Source organism: Pungitius pungitius, chromosome 1, assembly GCF_949316345.1.
Source record: "Pungitius pungitius chromosome 1, fPunPun2.1, whole genome shotgun sequence".
Lineage (NCBI taxonomy): Eukaryota > Metazoa > Chordata > Actinopteri > Perciformes > Gasterosteidae > Pungitius > Pungitius pungitius.
Genome location: NC_084900.1, coordinates 16,602,813 through 16,626,018, shown reverse-complemented (window position 1 = coordinate 16,626,018; position 23,206 = coordinate 16,602,813). Strand labels below are relative to the sequence as shown.

Here is a 23,206-nt window from a genome sequence, read left to right as displayed (position 1 = left end):
TCAAACGCCCTGCATGCGCGTCACGACATCAGAAAGCTGCCTTTAAATCCAGCCCCGCAAGCAGGTGTCTGACAGCTCCGAAACAAACACGGCTGCTACGGACGCCGCGGTGAACAAAGACGGTCTCGCAATGTGTGGGTTTTTGTTTTTCTGTGATGTGGGGCAGTTGCGTGCAGGGGGGGGGGGGGGGGGGGGGGGGGGGGGGGGTTGGGGGTTGGGGGGTGGGGGAGAGGAGTGAATGGACTCGTCCACACACTCCGCGGTCCGTCTACACAAAGCGTCCCCGCGGGCCGGTCAGCGCTCCTCTCAAACCGCCACTGGCGTCTCCCGCAGCTGCCCCGGCCCTGCAGGACGATACAAAAATCAGGTCTGAGTCAAAGGGTCAGGGAAGGGGGGCCGTAAGCCCAGAAAATGGCAACCGATCCTGAGTCAGCGGGAGTCTGCTGTAACGCGCACCACTGAAGGCACTTTTTTTCTAAACAACTTGCGTGCTTCTGTTCAAAGAAGAAACGAAACCAGGCGACAGAAAACTATAGACCCAACGATGAGACGCCTGCGATTCAGATCTTCCGTGTCCGTCCCTCAGCAGGAGACGGCGGGGGGGGGGACAGCACCCGGGAAAAAAAAAAAAAAAACTTGTCTGATTGGTCGGTCGGTCGGTGGGTCGGTGCGAACATGGTGTTGTTAACTGGGGGTCAATAAGGGCGTACTGGTGTGTGTGTGTGTGTGTGTCGGGGACGGAGCATGGCAGGCCAGCTGACGGGACGGGGGCGCTTGTGTGTGTGTATGTGTGTGTGTGTGAGTGAGTGGGCGGAGCTAATCATCCCCTCCTCCGTACATGTCAGCCAGCTTCTTGAAGCGGGGGCCCCAGTCGTTGAGGTAGTCGTAGTCCTGGTCCCCCGTGCTGGAGGAGTTGAGGGAGCTGACGGAGCCGGCGGTGGAGCCGCTGCCCTCGTAGTCGAACACCAGCAGCGAGTCGTAGGGGGGCGCCGTGGGGTCGTTGTCTGCTGCCCGCAGACCCTGAAAGGGGACGAGGAGGGGGGGGGAGGTATTAGGTCCCTCAAAAATAAAATGAAAATAAAAAGCTAAGAAATTTAAATTAACAGGCAGTTGAGGTGTCCTGTGAGAGTGACGTTTTCCCATGATGCAACAGAAAGCAGGGGTTCCTCTCCGGGGAGAATCACGAGGACACGGCTGTGATGTCACTCAGAGCCGACTTTTACAACGTTGTTTTATTGTGAATGATCGGCTTGTAGCACATTGTAATTTAATATATGACAATGTATACCATTTTATAAACTGATATTTGTATATTTGTATCTATACTAGTAACTATAAGTTAATGTAGCACTCTAAACAATAGTAAAGGTATGAAATACCAGCTCAGAAATGTGATTTCGGTTATTGCTTTTCATCTATTCTTAGTGCAAAAACCTTTGTTCAATATCACAAATTCTAAAAAATAAATAGTTGAACTGGGATCCACTGCATTGTGCATTCTATTTATTTGTTGTACTCACTCTGGATTTTATGTTCTGGGTACATGTAGTACGAAAAAGTTGAATCTAATGAAAGTGCATCATGCAATATCTGTCCCCATATAAACACACATGAAATGTAGCGTGTCCACACATCTCAGTGAGTTCATTGTGTAGAAAAACAGGGGATGCATTGGCCACCCTATTCATGTGTATGTTGTTACTGCTAAAAACCAGGTTTATAATCGTTACTGACTGGTGCACAATGATCAAAATGCGATTATTATATCATACAGAATTCCCACAAAACGATCAGAAACCCTGCCTTTAGGACGCCGCCGTGACGTCTGTCCACAAACTACTAAGAGAACAGACGTCCTCCCACTTACTGGAACACAGAGGGACGCCACTAAAAAGACCCAAACCCCTTTGGGGGAGGAGGAAGGGGGGGGGGGGGGGGGGGGGGGGGCGCACCATGTGTTATCCGTGTTTGTGTTTTACCAGACTGCTGGAGCGAGATCAGGTGAGCACACGCGTGTGAGAGAGAGAGAGAGAGAGAGAGAGAGAGAGAGGCTGGATGGATCAAAGCTGAACAGCTGCCGACGCCTCTGGTGTGTGAACGCCGCTGTCGTCGAGTCTGTCAATCAGCGTTCCCCTGCACCGCTGGATATGTGTGTGTGTGTGTGTGTGTGTCAATATAAAGCTACAGTTAAACCAAACTCGGCGCCCCTCCCACCGGTTTGCACATCCAGACACATTTACCTCGTGGATGAAGTCCCCGATGTCCCCGGGGTGCGGCACCACGGGCCTGATGGGGTACTGCGACTCGGGGATGACGGGACGCTCGTCCACCCTGCGGACGCCGGGCGGCTTGCTGATGATGTGCTCCAAGGAGTCGGGCTGCTGCAGCTGGCTCAGGTCGTAGTCCTGCGCAGACGCACAGGCGGACGCGTGCGCGGTCAGCTGTGTGTGTGTGTGTGTGTGTGTCTTAGAGTGCGTGCGCGTGTCTCTCCGGGTCTCACCTGGTCTTCCTCTCCTCCTCCCTCCTCGTCGTATTTGAGGATGTTGTCTCTGACATCGTCTTCGGGGTCGATGAGCAGCTGCTTGGTGTGCCTCTCCTTCTCCCTGCGCTTCATCCACACCACGAACAACAGCACCATGCCTGCACGGACACACACACACACACACACGCACGAGCATGATAAACCTTCAGGGCACGCTGTAATATTCTGCATCAGTGCTCCATGCAGTCCGCATCCATTCGGTCCAAAATGTCATCAGCCGTAGACGCAGTGGGGGGAGAACATTTCTTACTCTCACTTTGATCGGGGCGGGTGGAACCAAACACAAACGGGAGTGCTTCATCCCCAAAAAAACATGATGCCGGCGGGCACGTGTCGCAGAGGAGAGGCCAGGGGACCCGTGTCAGGCCCGTGTCCGCGAGTCCTTTGCGACCCAGAGTCACTTTTCTTCCTTCTTTTTAACCCTCGCCGCCACGTTTCCACGAGTCAACCCGCTCGGTTCAGTTTGCAAAAGCTGGTCGACATGCAGCGGCTTCCTCTCCCTCCTCATCAACATAATTAACGGTATTGTCGTTATGCGCGGGGTCTTCTCTCCGTGTTATTTTTTCCTCCGTGAGGGAGAAATAGCAAAAGCTAATGTGCAACACTTGATCAAACGCATGGAAATAAATAAAGGACTACATGCGAGTTAGTTCCCCAGACTGGTAGGAATCATTATGAGAGAATGCCTCGCACACACACACACACACACACACACACACACACACAGCGGAGCAGCCAACGCGCTAAAATATGCAGGAAAAACCTTACAGCCGACGGCACGAATCACTGGCAGAACAGATATCAGCAGATATTTACCCGAGCAGAATAAGGAGACAGAAACCTCGCCGTCGAGAGGATGCCAATCGGACGAGGCAATAATGCATAATACAAACTATTGCGCCTGCTGTTGCGCTGCAGTCTGCTGAATGTTTTAACGGCTGCATAAAAAAAAAGACAAAAGAAAAAGAAAGGCCGAGTGTGTCTGAAGGCAGCTGGCACTCACTGAGGAGGGTGATGATGCAGATGAGGATGGAGATGATGGCTCCGGTCCCCAGGCCGGCGGCCGCCACCGCCCCGAGGGCGGTGCAGTCTCCGTGGTCGTCGCAGGGACACACCTTGACTTTGATGACCGACCTGTTGGACAGAGGCGGGTTCCCCGAGTCGGAGACGATCACGGGGACCTCGTACACGCCCGGCTCCAAGTATATCTGGTACCGCAGCCCCAGGCGAGCAAAGTCCCCTGGAGACGAGACAACCTTCATTTATTGCTCCAGATGACAACACAGAATACAGAAATCACTTCATTTGCTTAAAATGATGGTTTTTTTCATTGTTCATTTACACAAACAAATCTCCTTATTATTTATTAACAATTAAGAGTCCAACATGGATTTTGTTGGTTTTAAATGACAGTAGTTTTTGTAATAAACCCACTAAAATCATGTTGAAAAATAATAATTAATAAATATATATGAAAAATCTTATATTAAACATGTACCACCTCCAATATTGTATCATATATTTTATTTATATATATATATATATATATATATATTGAGCCTTCTAATGAGCATCTAATCAGATTTTTGGTCATTAAGACTGATAAGAAAGCAGAAAAACTACTGCACTGCATACAGCATCCCTCTCAAACCCCTCCGTGCAGCAATCAACTTCCATCTGATCCTCACCGCTGATGCGAGAGATGGTCCAGTTGCGTCGGATGCTGCTCGGAAAGTTGGGCAGCTCGAAGACGAAGGGGCCGGCGTTGGGGTCCGTGTCGGCGTCGGCCGCCGTGATGTTGACGCCGTGCACGTTCTTGTTCACCCGCTCGCAGATCTGGGACTCCCTGGGTATGAGCGCCGGGGGGTTGTCATTAATGTCTATCAGGTAGATCTGCAGCGTGCCCGTCCCGCTGGCTGGAGGAGAGCCTGGGAGGGACGGGAAGGGGGGGGGGCAAACGTAGTTAGGGATGATGTGTGCAGCGAAAGGGACCGCTGAGGGTGGGAGGAGAGAGGCCTGTGAGGTCATACAACAAAGAAAATAAGTCAAAGGGAAGGAGAGGAGAGGTGAAGGGAGCTCTGTCCACGTGATGTCAAGAGGGACGGATGCTGTAGAACCAGAGGACAACATCTGCACTTGACGGGGAGGACTCTTGACGGCTGTGCTTCATTTGCCCCCCCCCCCCACCCGGAGCCAGATGCAGGCGCCTGGAGACGGCCGCGGTACAATAACGATGACTCTAACGCAATCAAACGAGTCCTTGTCGCTCCGTGTTTGCACAAAAACCAGAGAGGGAGACATCCGGGATTCTGCCCGCCGCGTCACCAACGCACGTCTCGGCCCGCCTGCGGTCCTGCACCCCCCCGTCCCCCCTCCCCCCCCCCCCCCCCCGTCCCCCTCCCTCAATGCAACTAATTCACCTAAATGCACCTCGTGCGTGCGCATCCTGTGGGCCAACGTGCACGCGCGCAGGAAGCATTCCTCGCGCCGCACGCTTGCACGTATAAAAAACGGCTTCCTGCTCCCACATCGCTCCTGGTAATGAATGAACTGCTTGGCGTGAAGGCAGCGGAGACCATTGAGACCGCTGCAGACTTTAACAGCGCATCGCATGATGTATTTTGTTTATTCAACAGAGGCAGCGTGCATTCATTAGGTGCGCGATGCTGCGGCAGAGTCTCCGATTCAGCTCATCTGTGATTTAAAGTTAGTGGACTCGCCGGCTTTAATTAATAGTTTAATGGGGAACTAAATGTGATCAAATTATCCCGTAAGGGGAACTGACTCACTTTAGGAACCTGTTGAACACACAGTTGCTTCAGCACTGGAAAGGCTCCACTACGCATGCAGATGTTGGTCTTTCGGGCTGCTATTGAACCTGTGAAATTGTTGCACCATCCACATAGTGGTGGAAGTGATTGCGGCGTTGCGGGTGCTGCATCGCTACTGTAATAACATGCGCCGGTGCACACAGACACGCAGCTCATCCGCAGACGCCGTCCTGGAGCCCTTTGCGTGGATTGAGCGGAGCAACAGGCCACCAGCCACGGCCTTCACAGTGAACTGGGAGCAGAGAACAGACACTTGAAAGAATCAGAGCGAGGTAGTAGAGTAGTGTGAGTGGGGCGGAGGGGGGTACGCGGAGCGCTTAGCCGCACGAGTCTCTGATCCGTTTATCGAGTGGGTGTCAGGGGGGCAACGACCCTCGGCTGCCTCCAATTACGAGTCGTCTCCCCCCCCCCCCCGCCCCGCCGTGCCCCACTAGCCCGAGCCATCGGGTGGAATCGGGCGACACCCCCCCCGGGGGGGCATTTATGACATTTATGCAAAGCCGGCAGATCTGCCAATTACACACGGCAGCAGAGCAGGACGCGGCACCTCGGCCCGACTGCGCCACTGCTAATGTAAAGTTCCACTGATCTTAGAGACTAGATTTTAGACTGTCGGCTGTGTGTTCGCACTATAATGTGGCTGAGTTTTATCTAACGTTGCGTTGAGCCGTCCTCCGGGTCACGGCGTTGCACAACTTTCACACAACTTCCGTATTTCTTGCCGGAAATACGCAATCGGCGTGGTGATCTTCTTAAGGCCGGAGCACTAACGTCTGCAGCAGAGAGACGGCTACGTTTTAGGGATCGCTGTTTGCCGCCTGAAACCAGAGGCTGACCCTTTGACCTTTTCCTTCCTTCACCCCTAAATGAAAAAGGGAGCCTGTGTTTGAGCGGCAGCTGTTGACGTCTGCGTTTATTGTGGCTACACACAAGACGTTCACTTGGACAACCATACAGAACAAGCTGATACCACGATGCTTCTTTAAAAGCAGACTATAATGCTTTAGTGAGGTATTCTTTACCCTCTATACTCTACATACATTAAGTCTAAGTGTAAACGCTAATGATTTGTCATTCTACGTTAGTTCAGTAGCTGACAGTTAGCCTGATCTCTCAGTTTCCTTCAGACTGATGGGACAAATTCCTCATGGAAAAATGTGTACCCTTTATTTCATTTCCTCCGCTAGTCCTGCAACGTCAGCAAGCGTAACTGTAGGTAAATCTGTGAGCAAAGAGTTGGGAAGAGAGTCTCGGATCCATTTTCTCGACCCTTGACAGGAAGTCCACTTCCACATTTTAAAAGTGGTCACTTAGACCCCAGAAAGGCCCTTTAATGTACCGTATTTTCAAAAAGGTACACGGAGACGCGTTGACATGTGTGGCTCACAGACGCACGCACACATCCGGAGGCTTTCCGTTAATCCCAGTCCCGTATGGGGGGACATGTGGAAGCAGCTTGCCACGGCCGATAGGAGCATTATGTGGGTTTTAACCAGCTAAATAAATAATTATGTGTGGCGGTAAAGTCCTCAAAAGGATTTGTATTAACTTCCTTTTTTTTTTTGGGTTGTTGATGGCGGCTCAGACACTCAAAGAGAGCCGAGCGTATTTTCTATGAAGAGCACGGGAAAATAAAAATAAAAAACAGAACCAGGTGAGTGAGGGTTGGGGGGCAGGGGGGGCGCTGTCACCACGTCCTGACCTCCTCTCCCGACTGTGTCAGAGTTTCTTCTTAACATAATCCCTCTCACGTGGAGACAGCTGGCACTCACACCCACACAGACCGATGCAACAATGACACACACACACACACACACTGTGCTGGATTCCCAACTTCCTTTATTCCTCTAAAAAAGTGCACTTAACAGAGGTCACATGAAGGAATTTGTCAAGGATTGAGGTAAAAATAAATAAATAAAGTCCTACAAAAAAACACAGAAATGAGATGTTTGTGAAGTTGGGCCCAGCGAGTCAACCTCTGATCCTCCCGCCTCCTCCTGCCCATCCGTTGTCTGCTCCTGTCAATCACCGGCGACACACACACACACGCACACACAGACTCACCTTAATGCGCTCCGAATTAGATAATTCTTCACACAAGCTCACTCGTATAAATACAGCGATGTTCCAGAGCCAGCTCTTCGAGTAAAAACACAAGTACACTGCACATCACTGATAAGGCAGTTCGGGGAATAGGGAAAAAGAAAACATGAAAAACCACTTCCGCTTCCACTTGAAAAAAAGAGGGGGGCAAATGATTTGTTTGCTGTGATTGAGTTTGTGCTCAGCTAAACTCCAGCTTCAACTCTGAAGCAGAACAAACACACATGGCACATGTCCGGGTGGGGTGGGGGGGGGCAGCCGTGGGCGGCAGATAAGGAGGCCAAGAGAGGAGCGGCAGGAGTGTGACCAGGTTGTGTGAGTCCAGGATTTTCTCTAAACTCGACCCCCGAGACGCACAGCGCATGAACGCTGCGGAGCTCCCCTCTGAATCCACACAACCCGTTTTCCATTTCAACAAACCCCAACAGTAAAAAAAAGAAAAAAAGATAAGAGTATGTCAAGTGCACAAGGTTTTTGGAGGTGAAAATGCTTCGAAATGAGGGTTGAGGGTTAATTTCACGGTGCCTTTTAGTACCACAGAGGTAAATATGTTTACTCAACGAAGTAAAACAATGGCCTCTTACCGTTGTCCGTTGCCAGGAACGTGGCTTCGTACACGTTGTTCTTGACATAGACGGACTCCCGGTCGAGCATCGCCGTGGTTACGATCTGACCATTGGTCCTGTTGATGGACAGCCAGTCGGCGAGGTCGCTCAGCTTCGAATACCTAAAGACACACAGCGACAGATCGCCGAAATCAGCGTGACCTTCGTGCTTTACCTTCGGCTTTAATCCCCCCCCCCCCCCTCGACTTCTCCTCCCGCAGCCGACTGCGAGCTCGTTCTTCACGCCCCCCCCCCGCGTGCCGGGCCGTCGGAGTCAATCGCCTCCCTGGTTAAGCAGTGCATGTGCGCGCTCTGAGCTCTCCTGCAGGTCCATGCACACGCCTGTTGTGGAGAGTGTGCAGGTTTGCAAATGTCACAGTTTGTGTGTGTGTGTGTGTGTGTGTGTGTGTGTGTAGGGGGAAGGTGGTCGGGGGGGGCGATAGGATCTCGGTTTCTGATCGTCAGGCAGGAAACGGGATGCGGTGGCAGGTGGCGAACATCCCTCGGGATAAAGGGCACGGAGAGGAACAGGGGATCATCGCCGGGATTGAACCCGCAATCTCACTCTGATCTCACTGTTCTTGTTTCTCGGAACGTTTGTTCCTCACTCTCAATCAGATCTCACCGCCGCCTCGTCTCGGCTTCGCTTTCGTATTCATACATTTTCGTATCCGTCCGTATCTTCTCATCCTGGGCTTCTTCCCCCGAGTTCATCAGGCGGCGCCCTGGCCTCCCGTAACCAAGGTTTTCCACAAAGAGTCCGAGGTCACGCGCTAAATCCACCTCATTTCGAATGGACCTCAACCGGGCTTTTAGTCGCACTCACTCGGGGTGCGTTTGATTAAATACTGGGGGAGGAGAGTACAATCTCTCCCCTGCAGCGAGGGAGGTGGGATTTTCCCAGCAGGTGGTTGGAAATGAGCCCCATGCAGATGTGTGTGTGGGGGGGGGGGGGATCACGGAGATGGCGTTCCCACACTCTGAAGGGCGTCACGCGGACCATGCGGACAGCGAAACCCCCGCCAGGGCTGAATACAGGGAGCCCAACGCAGTGGGGGGGGGGGGGGGGGTAATAAAAGAGTGAGGATTATGATGGTTGATGGGTGGGGGGGAGACGGGACAGGAGACAGGAGAGGAAGCAGCGTGCCTGTGTGATGATGGTTTTATAAACCCCATTAGGACGCACTCCATACCTGCTGCTAGTCTGTGTCTGCTCGCTGTGCCTAACTAGCACTCTCTGTCAAGGCTGAATATATATATATATATATATATGAAATTGTATTTTTCTCTCTGCAATGGAGGGCAGACAAGCTGCTGCAACTTTTACCGGGCAAACGGCAATTAAAGGGTAAAGCGCTGGAAATAGCCAGCCAACAGGGACATTTTGAAGGTTGCAATTAGCAGTAGCATTTATTCCGTGATAGAGCCGGTCTAAGCTAAGCTAATTGTCTGCTTTATCATATTTAATAAACAGACACGAGAGTGGATTCCGTCCGCTAAGATATCGGCCATGTTTTAGAACTTGTGTGTGAGTGAAAGAGGGGGAAATAACCACAGTGTGTTCTAATGATAAAAGCTGAGTCCACAGAGCAGAGGGCTCGGCTCTGATGAGGTTTTCCTAAACAGGCCTCGGCGCGGATGTAATAAGCCGTTATGAAGCAAATTAACTCCTGAATGAACGGTGTTTGCAGCAGAGTTGGTTTTCCAGCTCACTGTCATTGGCTCTGTTGAACTCCAGAAAAGTCATTTTCTCTCCCTTCCCCTTTTTTCGGGTTGGACCCGGCCGTCATAAAGTGGATCGAGCAAACAGTCCCGGCGCCTTTGTTGACAAGTCCGAGCTGTCAATAAAGCAACTGTGGACAGTTGCCAGTCCCCTTCGCTAACTTTTAATGAAATGCTCGGCCAATTTTGTGTCTTCGCAGAAAGGCAAACAGTCCAAATTTACTTTAGGGCCATTCCTGAATCAAGTCAAATCTGCTTTAACTCTCATGCGCCGCGTGAAAGTTGAATTATTGCTTCCTGCGGCTCGTTCCGATTGCTTTCCCCGAGCCGCCCGCCACCTGAAGGTTTCTCCCCTCTTGCTGCGCCAGTGTACGGGATGTATGATTAGCTGTGGCAGGTCGGCGATCTGACCGAGCAGCGGGGAGAGGTGTGACATTTATTTTTCAAACCCCCCCCCCCTCCTGACCCTGAGCATAAAAAATGCATGTCGCCAGCTTAGCCAAGGAGGTTCGGGTAATCATTTACGCCGGCGTCTGCAGGCCCTGTGGCTGGACCCCACTGGTCTGGGGGGGGGGGGGGGGGGGGGGGGGGGGGTGTCCTGACAGGCGATTGCGTGACGCCTCACTCTCCCCCCTCCTCACCCTCATGTCGTGTGTGTGATCTTTGCACACTGACATGAAATAACCTGATTGGCAGCGACGCGACCCCCCCCCCCTAAATGTTGACTTGTTGCCAAGATGACCAGAGGTGCGCTCCAGGATGGGGCAACCAATGAGGTCAAAGTGAGTCCACAGAGTAGAAGAGAGAGAGAGAGAGAGAGACTTTGCCGCCTTCCTAAATTATAACACACACCCAATTTACTCTCATTTGCAGCGGAATTAGCTCGGAAATTTGTTCAGATCTTTTCCCCAGAGTGAACGGGAGCAAAGTGGCTGCCAGAGTGAGTGTGAGGCCTGCAGTGAGGTGGCATCGACGCCGCCAGCCCTCCCACCAATGCATACAAGGACTCCATTCTGCACAGGGAAGGGGGGGGGGGGAGTGGAGGTGCTCCTTTAGAGGTTGGTAGAGAGACGGAGGGCAGAGAAGGAACGCCGGTGGACGTAACGCTGTGTCAGGCGTTTGGTCTCCAGCCAGCTGCTCTCGTTATTCTTCCCCCCCACCCCCCACCCTTTCCCCCCCCTCTTTCCCTCCCGTTCTCTCGCTCTTTCGACTCGTGTGTGTGTGTGTGTGTGTGCACCTGCATGTTATGCGCGCATGCAGTCTACAGAATGCACCCGCGTCTGATTACCCCAGAGGCGCGTGCTCCCCATTAACCTTTCCCTCCCTACTCACGGTTCTCTGGTGGCTAATAAACTTCCCGCAGTCAGACTTTGAGAGATCGGCGGTGCCAGAATGCAGTCCCCTCGGCGACCCTTGACCCCTATCTACTGACATGGAACCCATCCAAGAGTCTTTTTAGCCTGCTGGTAGTGCATACGGAGGCATCCTTGGCCAGTATTGCGCTCACAATGCAGCAGGCCACACCTCAATCGGACGGCGCCGTCCTCCCAATGAGAATCTTAACCAACGTTTTGAGGATTTCGAACCTACGGCATGCCGTTAAAAGCGCGCCGCACTGCGGCCACCACGCACCTGATGGTCTGCTGCATCTGCAGTCGGTCGGGGTCGGAGGCCGAGAAGGTGGTCAGGCTGGTGCCGGCGGGGACGCCCTCCTCGAAACGGATGTGTTTGGGGTTGGTGGGGAAGTAAGGGGGTTCGTTGACGTCCTGGACGGATATGGTGACGCCGGCGGTGGACTGGAGCGCCGACTGGATGCCGCTGGCTAGGTGCGCCTGGTTGGACACCACCACCGTCAGCATGAAGGCACGGTTCATCTCAAAGTCGACCGGCTGGAGGGGGAGAAAGGGTGGGGGGGACAGCGTGTGAGCGGAGGGAAGGAAACGGAATTTTAGCAGTTTTAACGGCGTTAGATCCCTAAAGGTGCGCCATGCGGCGGTTGGGAGCGTTTGGATTGGCTGTCAACGCGGCAAAGGCGGGCTTTCGGCTCGTTGGTGAGACACCGTGGGACTGCGACTTCTCCCTTGTATCTTTACCTCCAGAATCTAGATCTATCTATATACTTATCTATGTAGATCAGCAATAATAACACAGGAATACTTTTATTGAATTTTATGTATGAATTTAACGTTAAATTCTACAGGATAGACACAATATAATGGAGAAATGCATCACAATCCACCTCTGTGAGAAAATTAATGGTATTTATTGCATCGATTCCGACTGTATGCGTCATGTTCTCTATTATGTATATAAATGTAACTGGCTTTTTTAGTGTGAGAGATTTAGATTTTTCCAGAAAAAAAGAAGCTTTAAACTACTTTCTTTACGATGGATGGTAGTAATAAAAATAGAAAATCCCTTTCTTCTCAATTATTACCACTATTGGTAGTATTATTATCACTATTAATTTAAGCATGGTACGACTGTGTGTTAAAATCCCCTCTCAATATCTCTCTGACTGGGGAATATGCGATGAACCTTGCTGATGAAGGACGTGATAAACGAACAGATGCCGTGTCAAGTGCTCCCCTGATGAAATAGACCCACATTCTCCTCTAAAGTACAAACCAACACACACACACACATCTTGAGCCAAGGCAGTGGGGCTTAGACTATTCATAGGGTGCTGTCATGGCTCAGGCTTTTGAGCGTGTGTGTGTGTGTGTGTGTGTGTGCTCTACAGGGGTTTTTTACCCGCTGAGCCTAAACCAAAGTGACAGTTTCGAGCTTCTCTAATGAAGAGTACACGATCAGGTTCAAATGACAACAACAACAAGCACGAGAAAAAAAGAAAGGGAACAAATACGGTGCTTGCAGGTCCTGCTGGCACACTTCCTAAACGGGGGGGGCGGGGGGGGTGATTATCACCGCTGCACGCCTCGCGTCTGATGGTGACGTTAATGATTTTCAGCACATCTACAACTCTGACATGAAGAAAAAGGCTTTCCTATTCAGGCGGTTTGGGTCCACGAGGACACCGGGGGGGAGGGGGGCGAGATGCGTCTGTGCGTGCGCTCGTTGGCCTTATAGTTAGTGGAGTGAAAGGAAGCACAAAGGTGTGTGCGCCTGTGTGTGTGCGCGCGTGTGTGTGTGTGTGTGTGAAACCCATATGAAGGTGGAACCATGGTCAGGGCTCATTGGTCTGCAGCCAGCGGTGTCCACAGCACAGGAGCGGTGTGGAGTGTAGCCGAGGGCCAACCAACACACGCATGCACGCACACCCGGGGGGTGAGGGGTCAACAACGCGGCTTCCATCTTTAGCCCCGTGAGCTTTGCACTTTCTCCGTATTTCCTTTTCCCTTCTCACCTAATTTGCTCTTCTCACCTCCAACAACCCACTCTTTCCTCCATGTCCCGCCTCAGCCACTCTGTTTACTCGTTGAGGCGGTCTGTTTCTCCTCCCTGGGGGGTGTCCTGTCTCTTTATTTCCTGATTTCCTGATAACCTCCCTCGGGTCCCCGCGGAAGCTCGCGGCCGCTCGGCCGCCTGCTGGCGTTTACATCGGGGAGCGAGAGGAATGGATTATTGAAGGCAGTCATCTGGAGATAATGAAGAGCAGCAAAATGGCGACGCCACGTCGCTCAGGGCGCCGCGGGGACTCACGACGCGTCGTTATTGCTGTTTTTTTTTCTTTTTTATTCTAACGGCATCGTAGGGATGCGGGAATGCGATCTGCGGGGGCCTCGAGGACGACAAGGAGAACGCTCTCTGGGTCGGCGGGGTCGAGCCAACATATTTTATGGCGAGACGAGCCCATCGCACGCAGCGTACAGCTACACATCTACATGCACACACACACAGAGCTAAAGCTGAATAGCTGGTCTATTGCTATTGTTATTCTCCGGATGGGATCGAGCCCCTCGGGACAATCTGCGTCTGAGAGGTGGAACACGGGCGCAGCAGGTTGTTACAAGACACGGCTTTTTTTTTTGTCGCTGTCATTTGCCACAGCGGCGGGAACATTATGAGTGGATGGCGTCGCCTTTGTAATTGAGAAATCAATACCTCATTTGCCACAGTGGTTTCACCGGGCCATTGTGTTTAAGTCTGTGTGTGAGTGCAGCTGCCTCCGATCCCTCATTCGGACGTAAGGGGGCAAAACGAAAGGCAAAAGACTGCAGCCTGCTCCACATTCGACTCCCAGAGGGGGGGGGGGCGGCGGCGGCGGCGGGGGAAGCGGCCTCTTACCTTCACCACGGTGACCATGCCGTCGTTGCTGACCGGGTCGGTGCGGATGGCGAAGTGCCCCGACGGGTCCCCGCTGATGATCCGGTAGACGGCGTTCCAGTTGGGCGAGTGCGGCTGGTCGCCGTCCACCACCGTCAGGTTGGCCACCACCAGATCCACCCGGTTCTCCGGGACCTCGCCGGAAAACTGCGCCAGGCGGGAAGAGAACAAAGGCCGTGGTTGAGACCGCTGCCGAGGTCCTCGTGGGATCCATTAAGCCGTTTGAGTGCAGCAATTTTTACAGAAAAACGGAATAAAAGATTCTTCTTTCAGGTGGAGTTTAATGACTTGGCTTTTTTACTGACTTACACCAGTAAGCACACGCACACAAGGGCATCGTTCCACTTTTGGTGTTATTTCGGCGGGTTTTTTTTTCTTCCCCGCCGCTCCCAGGGGCTCACTTGAGCAATACTATTTAATTCCTTCAAAAGCCGCAGTGATAAAAGGAGGAGAGAAAGACTCAGCAGGAGGGAGCCGGGTTAAAAACAGCTGTTTGAGTGTTGGTGAGGGGCTCTCGGTCGTCCTCGTAGCTGTGCAAACACATGTGCTCTGTCCCGATAAGCCTGATAGGGAGTGAGCCGCTGTCTGTCATATGTCTGCTGTGGGGGGGGATTGATCAAAGCTGCACGGCTCAGGGGATGAAGCCGAGCAAGAGACAAACCCAGCTTCCAATGCAACGCCGCCCCCCCCCCCAACGAATCAGGTGACCCCGCAGCGAGGAGAGGCTGGCACCACGCGCCGGTCGCCGCGCCAACGCGGGCCAACCGGAGAGCCGCTGAGCCACTTGTGTGAGTGTAGGATATCAAAGCGCAAAGCCCCAGACCAAACACTCCGACAGACCATAATACCCCGCCTGGCAACCCGCGCATCGCACAGCAAACAGCCGACGACAGTGGGCAGATTACCGGGGTGGGGGGAGCCCCCGGAGACTCTGTGACATTCTTAAGACCTCGAGCGTCTCTCTGCCTCACAGTACCGGAGGAGGAGTTAACCGATCATGGTGGAGGTCCCTCGTATGGTTTCTCCTCTCATTAGCTCTTTGTCGGGTGGAGTTACAAGGCGTTGAATTTCCGTTGGCCGCAAGTAGTGAAGACTTAACCAACACTACAGTACGAACCCTCAGGTAACTGAAATGATCTATGGTTCTGTATTTCAGAGTTATCTTTCAAACGAATAAGGAGTCAGCTCCTGCATCCGATTGACAGCAGATTGACGCATGGCTCGGTGTCTACTTTTCCTTCCCGTCGTACCGTATCTCGTCCTCAACCACTGGGGTGGGGAGAAGCTTTGACGATTGGCCCGGAGTGCCCTCTCGTCGACCCTCTCCACCCCCGTGTCGAGTTGAGAGGGGAATGTGAGTCCTGCCTTGAGCCCCCCCCCCCCCATATGAGTGAGTGCGGGACCCCTCTGCGGAAACGTCCCACGTGAGCCGCAGCCGCGTTGCAGCAGCGCATGCGTTTAGCCGACAGAAGGGACGTTTATCTGCATCAGAGAAGCGATGCGCAGCGGGTGTCCATCCGAAGCCTTCACACACGTCCACATGCACCAAAAACATATGAAATGAAATATTAATCATCAACACTCAAAGACAAATTCCCCAAACTTTATATTTCTGGGACACTTTGAAAGATCCATGGAGGAGGGGGGGGGGGGGGGGGTATTGCAAACATAAAATATTTGCATAATGACCTGCATTCTCAACAAAATAGCTCTAACTTTACCCTACAACTAAAACGGGTGATTTATTAAGGGAGCTGTGTCTCCACTAAAGCTGATCATCAATATCCATGATCGTATTAACTCCCCTCCGCGGCGATGATGGAAGTGCACTCAAACATGGTGGAATACAGTTAGGGAATATCAATCTATAGCTAGCCGCATTATCAATAAGGCAGCGTGAGTGGAGAATCTTCTATCAGGAGGGGGGGGGGATCAGGGAGGGCCTTTGATTTACAGCGGGGGCGCGTCTGAACAGAAAACCAGCTCCTGTGACCGAAACGATCCCTCATTGCTCCTCCCCTCCCCATCGCTCCCTCATCACTTTCTGTCTTGGAGGCTGCAGGGAGGTCCGCTCATCAACCCCGGTCCCCCTCCACAACCAACCCCCCCCTCTGATTCTTCTCCCGTCTCCTTTGGGTCCGTCTTCTTCCTTCCTGTTGTGTGTGATGTTCTCTGATGAGCACAGTCCTACCGCCAGTAACTAGCTAATCACCACGAAAGGGTCTCAATAGCCCCCCAGGGCGTATGCTAATGCTAGCTCCTCTGCTAGCGCCGCGTTAGCGCCGGCTATCGCTGTACCGACACAACACACCAAGCGCACATTGACACCTGAAGCCCAACCGACACCTAGAGATCAGGTCATTACCTCTTGTGAGCAAATGAAACAGAAGTTGAAGAAACAAAGATCAGAATTTGGTTTAGAAACATGCGAATATTGGCTCAGAATTGTGTCCGCTGCACTGAGAGAGCGGAGGACAGGAAGGTCCAACTCCTTAACTTCACATGTCATACTCTACCTTACTTGGGGCTTTTCCTTTTTACATGCTCTCCGTAGTGACCTTGTGTGACGTGATCATCGCTTTGAATGCCGCTGTCGTGACAACAATCATTAACAATTTGCTGGCTGTAGTTCCCCTGCTGATGAAAGTCAATGATATGGATTCCTTTTTCCTTAGTGGGCATGTGTGCGTGTGTGTGTGTGTGTGTGTGTGAAGCCACCCTTGCACTACGCAACCCTCCTTCACTGCCCTTGTGTAAATCTTCCTTTGTAACGACATAAGTGTTGTCTCTATCCCTCCCTCCTTCTCCACTCTCCTCTACATCTCTTCCTCCATTCCTCTCTTCTCTAAAGTACAATCTGTCACCCTTTAGCCCCCCCTCCCCCGCCTCCCCCATTCCCTTTTCTCAAACACACTAATCATTCCCACCGAATCGACGCCCTCTCCCCTCCCCCCCCGCTCCCTTTATCACAGCGACTCACGGTTCTGGAGGTCAGCATGGGCGGGTTGTCGTTGATGTCCGTGACAGTGATGATGGCCGTGGCCGTGTTGGAGAGGCCAAAGTTCAGGTTGCCCTCCATGTCGGTGGCCTGCACGATGATGGTGTACTGCGAGACTTTCTGTGGAAAAGAAAAAAAGAAAAAAACACAACGTGCAGTTATTCACCTGCGAAAGGCTGTCTCTTCCGTCAGTCTGAAGCAACATGCACAGAGAGTGATTCTCAGGAGGGGGGGTTGGGGGGGGGGGTCTGTTTTACAGTAGCTGTCCGTGCTCTTGTTTGAAACACAGAATCACAAGGGGGGAGCCTTCCACTCGCGACTCATTCGGTGCCACTGATGGACGGATGTGAGGACGATGATCCAACCGACAGAGATTAACAGACCATTACCAGGAGGGAATGATGAATGCCATCTCTTCCGTGTCACTTCACCAGGAGCCGAAATACGGCGCTTCTGCATCCCGGCTCGTCTTCGGTCCCCGCGGTGCCGTTAATGGGGCTGCGGGAAGGACGGAGCGCGGGAGCCGACAGCCTGGGTAATAGGTCTCTTCACTGAGATTCCCAATTACATTCCCAGTGTCTCTCTCACCTGCTAATTACCGAGTAAATATCCCAATTAGGCCAAGATGCCACATCAGTAGGATTAGACAGCTCCTCTCATCTCGATGCTAGACAAGATGCTGAACTCCAACCTTGTACACACACACACCTCTCCATTTAATGTTCAGAGGCAGCGCTTGGCTGACTGCTCCATCAGCCAGTGTACAGCGTGTACACAACACTAATTAGACAAGGGAGTAATTATGTGGAGCTGCTCTGAACCTCTCAGCGTTGCAACACGGCGGCGCACACGGCTTCCTCTGGAGGACGGAGGTCTGTTACTGTCAACAAGCCCTTAAAATTCCACTGCAGACCAGTGGAAACCTTTTTGAAAGGGAAGCAGTGTGGGAGTTTATAAAGGAAGGGAAGAAAACATTAGAGGATAAAAGACAGCGAGGGATGCGGCGAATGCGCGAGGGAGGAGGAGGGCCGAAAATAGATGCCTGGGTATTTTTTTTTTTGTAAGCACCTAACGCCTCCAACACCCTCGGCCCAAGAAGGGAAGGGCAAAGCGGAAACTTTCAAAGTTTCAAAAGGGCCAAAGAGCCGTTCTCAAAGTGGACCAGAGAGCACGTCCGTAGCGTCTCTGTGTGACGTTTGTGTGCAATGCACGAGGTGTAAGGCTTCTAATCTACTGCAGGAAAACGAATGCATGTAGCTGAATGCTATGAACCGCGTTGAGGTGTGCAGCCATGAAGGTATTCATACGACGAACAAACAATCGGGCGTGCGAGACCGCATGGTGCAGAGAAATAGATGCATGCACTGGTCAATGTGTGCATGTCTGTCTTTGGATCCATTCGAGTGGGCTCGACTTCTTCCTTTGCCCCAATGAGAGATGAACGGACTACCTTACATTGGCCTCACGCTCACCCCTCTGGCTACCATGACACGCTGGGCACATTCAACTTAAAATGATGTGCTGTAAAAAACAACAACAGAACAGCTTGGTCCTTACATGCTGCGGCGTTGATGAACAAGGTTAATTTCATCTCCGAAATACACCTAGTTCTATCGCTCACTCCAGTTCTCTGCCCCCACACACTCAGTTTCCGTTGTTCTATCGAGTCGAGATGTGATTATATGGACTTCTGTGTTTCTCTGACAGGTGTCAAGGGCATTCCAGCTCAGATATTTCCACTTTATCTTTACCACACAAGCTCATACTGTACACACACACACACACGCGCGCACGACGTTGGCAGGCCATTGCAGTGTGATGTGTTGTTAATAGGTCTGTCACCGCTGACTGTTTGGGGGGACGATCCGTCTCAGAGAGTTGTCCCCGACACGTCCACGTCGCCAGAATAAACACATTTGGAACTTGTCACAACTTTTGCAGCCCCATAAACACGGTGATTGCAGACAAAGGCAATTGCCTTCGTCAACGTGTGTGTGTGTGTGTCTGGTGACAAATGGCCAAACATCATTTGCGAATGTGGTGAGTGATGAGAGTCATTCACTCAGCGGGGACGACCGACCTCTCGATCGAGCCCCGGCGCCACGGTGACGATGTCCCCCGTCTCGCTGTTGATAGTGAACATGTTGGGGATGGGGCTGTGCGGCATCTGGGAGAGGATTCGGTAGCGCACCATCCCGTTGGCCGTGGTGTTGTCGTCGCCGTCGAACGCCGACACGTGCATCACGTACGTTCCTGCAGAGGGGAATCATCGCCGTCAACATGTTGCGTCCGAGCAGGATGAAAAGCAAGACACTTTTTAAGAGATTGAGCAACGCAATCCCCCCCTTTTTAGATAATACTAGTGTGCACACCTGCAGGCCGGTAGCTTACGGTGTGATAGCTAAGCTAAGCTAAGGCTAGCTAACACATTGCTAACCATTAGCTGATTGCTGACTCACTTCTACCTTTTAATACTTTGATACATTTCAACATTTCAATGGTTTTAGTCCTCCGAATTAAAATATTTCCCATCGTCTGCAGCACAGAACATAGTTTTTCTCTAAATAAATGAGTCGCTTTGCATTATTTTGAGCTAATGTCTTTTATTGGAGAGCTTAAACAGAAACAAAAGAGGTAAAACGCCGCGAAATGTTCAATTCACCGTTGCGCTTAACCAACCGCCCCACTAACAGATGTTAACGACAAACACCGCGTTGATAATAATCACACTGATATTCACGTCCGGATGATAATAAACCACCTGGGTGCTCCTCAGCAGTCCGTTTAACACCTGCTATAACGTGAGTGCATCTTTACCGCTCGGTGTCAGCAGGGAGACGCTGCACACCTGTTCTTGTGAACAATGAAGACTCACACAAGCACACAAGCGTTGTATCTATAATATGCACGCGTGAGCAGAATTTATGACCACGGAACAGCACACAGCATTTCGTGATGCTGTTTCCTCTCGACTGATGCAAATGGCATCTTTTAAGTAGACACAGAGATAGGGATCGTCATCAGAACAATGCGACTCACTGCGCAGACATTCGATCCCCCTTTTAAAAATGATAATTAATCCAACTCCAACCACAGGTGAGCGCGGTCGTTTAGCATTAGGGGGGTTGGGTTCCGCCTGGAGTGAAAGGAGCCCCTGAATGCACCACTTTGTTCGTTGCCTTCACACACTCTGTGGGATCGCCGCCTGTCACCCGATCTCCCCATCTCTCCCCCCCCTCCTCCCCCCGCTCCTCTCTCGCAGCCGATCCTAATTGCCAGAGATAGTGATATCACGCCAGTGACAGGCCCCTGTCCGAGGATAATTGTAACCGCAGCTCCCATTTCAAACTTCATTACATTTCAAAGCAACATTTGTCAATGACTCGGCCACGGGGAGCACTCGAACGGTCTCTCAGCGATACGGAGGGGGGGGGGGGGGCGAGAAATAGAGGACGGGCTCCATATTTGGTTTGATTCCAAGTGGAGTGACTCGAGGTCATCCATCCATTCTGGAGATGGCGGGATAGAGCGAAGGAGATGAAGAATCACAATGTGTCATACATCGCCGGGGTTATTTCATTAAGCTGCACTCTTCGGGGGTTTAATGTGGGCCCTTTGTACGGGCGTCCTAAGCTGTGCCTGACAGGATTAGGTCCCCATAATGACTCTTTTAATTTGCAAACTAATTCAAGTCTGTAATTGGCCTTCCATTGAAACCACTGGAGCTCTCAACTCTAAAGCTCTCTGCTTTTAAATTTTTTTTTTTAATGATTATTGTTCAGCTGAATGTCATGAACGCCGCAGAGACTTGCTGTGTGGGGCGACACCGCGGGGGGACGGGACGGCAGCAGAGAGCACAAAAAAACAGTAAAAAGACAAAAGGGAGAGAACGAGAACCTGAAGGCCTCCTGGGAACGAGTAATAAAATCTGCCCACACTCAGGCTCTCTCTCTCACACACACACACACACACACACACACACACACACACACACACACACACACCACACACACACACACACACACACACACACACACACACACGGCACACAGAGAGCTCATCTCCTAGATTGTCCCCGTCTGAGGATGGACATGGGCTCCCTCTTTGGTTTACAGGCCAATGGATGACCTGCTCTTCACACTCGTTCACAATGAGTCCCTCCTCGTCTCCTCCTCCTCGTCTCCTCCTCCCCGTCTCCTCCGTCCACCCAGCCGCCCTTCGTCACCTGGTTTTGAGCCTTCGTCCACGGAGCCGTTGTAGACCTGGTTTTTGAACTCGGGCCTGTTGTCGTTCATGTCGATGACGAAGATGTACAGATCGATGGGGTTCTCCACCTGGTTCCCATTCATGTCCACGGCGTGGGCTCGCAGCTGGGAGACGGAGGGAAGACCCGACATGCGAGGTTAGATTATGATGAACGGATAGACAATGTACAACGAGCGTGCCATGAGTTTATTAACAGAGAGGATCCAATCTGCACGGACGCTAAGCGTAAGACACCAGAGTGGAACATCATCACAAGTATTTATTTGAGATCTTGTTTCAGACTACTTTAGTTCAGTTTGAGCTTTTTCCTGTGCTTCATTTATTACATCTTTTAATAGTGCTTAAATATCGCTTCTTCTTGCGTCGCTCCTGGGATCGACGCCCTCATCCTCTCAGCAGAGGAGTGGACAAAAGAGAGAGAGTGAAGCCACATGAATAAAACACCAACTAACCGAAAGTCCTCTTGTGCTTCAAGGTGACTTCTTTTGCCTTCTAAGAAAACGTCTAAAAGCAAACAAAGAAAAAAAACACCTCTGCGATGTTTTCTGCATTTCAATTCAGCTGTGAGTACACAGGCTGATAGAATCTGCATTATTGAATTATAAAGTATAAAAGGTTACACAACATTAAATCTCTGAAATAGAATATTTTTCGAGGCTTCTTATCTCGTTTACACTTGGAACCCAGAAGTTTTTATCTCATAGAAGCCCAAAAAAAAAAGAAGAAAAAGAGAAACATCTCTATTCTTTCTTTCGTGGAAGTTGGCTGTGTTGCAAAGGCGAGGTGTCTGCTGCAGGAGCCCCGGCCAACATTCTGTCTGCTTTTGTTTGAAAGGGAGTTGTGAAATCTCTCCCCTTCCCTCTGAAGCCACAAACAGGCCCATCTCAGATTCAACTCAGCTGTGCTCGGATCAATGGAATCACCGAGGAGGATTTCGCTCAAAGCTTGTACTGGAATCGATACACGCTGTAAAATGTCTCCCGACCGCTTTCTCTCTCTCTCTCACTCTCATCGGCGTCTCGGGGAGGAAATAAAACAACAAAGCGGAGAAAGTATTACGGAATTATCAGCTGAAAATGCTGATTTGGAAATACCTGTGGTTGGTATTTGGGCTCCGTACCTAGAGGTCAAACTGACAGACTGGAGAGGCATTTCAAAGTGAACTGCATGGAGCTCTTAAGCTCTTTTGATCCTTTTCTGCTTACCTGGGAATGTTTATATCCCTGAACATGACTTATTCAGCGATATACCCTGTCTGCTGAAAGCCCTGGGGATGTTTACTTGATATCGTACAGGGGGGGGGGGGGGGGGGGGGATACTATCTACATCCCGCTCCTAACAGCGCATGCAGGTAAATATTGATTCAGTTAAAAATGCACGCAATCAATTCCAGCCCCCTCCACCTTAGATGTTAGGGATATTCCTCCAAAGTAAAGGGTGGTGCAATTGGAAGCGGCTGGAGAATACAAAAAAACATCTTAGGAACAGATATTTTTTTAAAAGGAAGCAACATGAAGCGTGTTTTTTGTTTTTTTCCCCGTCATATACGGAGGATTGACGTGCTCGGTGCATCCAAGCTCGCGAGGGGAAAGCTGCAGCAGCGCCAGAGTGAAAATAGCCACGGAAGCTTGTTGCGGTAGAAAAATAGAATAAAAAGCCCTCTCTGCAGAATGCCTCTCCTCGGGGAGGTGAGGATCCTGTCCATGGATGCCAATTGCAACCCCCCCCCCCCCCCCCGCCCCCAAACTCCCCCTTTACTCTCTGCACCTCTACTCAAGGGTTGATTGGTCTGCCCCCCCCTTCCCCCCCTGCCAAGTCTACTCTGTCCTGCCCCTGCTATCCACACGCTGCC

General features: G+C 51.4%; 1 protein-coding gene across 1 annotated transcript in view; it reads right to left on the bottom strand.

Moving 5' to 3' along the window:
• Positions 1–226: 226 nt before the first annotated feature.
• Positions 227–23,206, bottom strand: part of LOC119221964 (cadherin-4-like) — a 159,613-nt gene continuing 136,633 nt past the window's right edge. Inside the window, 11 exon segments of the mRNA XM_037478235.2 lie at positions 227–1,020; positions 2,241–2,405; positions 2,501–2,640; positions 3,546–3,782; positions 4,231–4,470; positions 8,061–8,203; positions 11,436–11,692; positions 14,052–14,237; positions 17,071–17,208; positions 19,169–19,341; positions 21,314–21,458. Coding sequence (XP_037334132.2) covers positions 817–1,020; positions 2,241–2,405; positions 2,501–2,640; positions 3,546–3,782; positions 4,231–4,470; positions 8,061–8,203; positions 11,436–11,692; positions 14,052–14,237; positions 17,071–17,208; positions 19,169–19,341; positions 21,314–21,458 — 2,028 coding nt within the window. The 3' untranslated portion in view covers positions 227–816.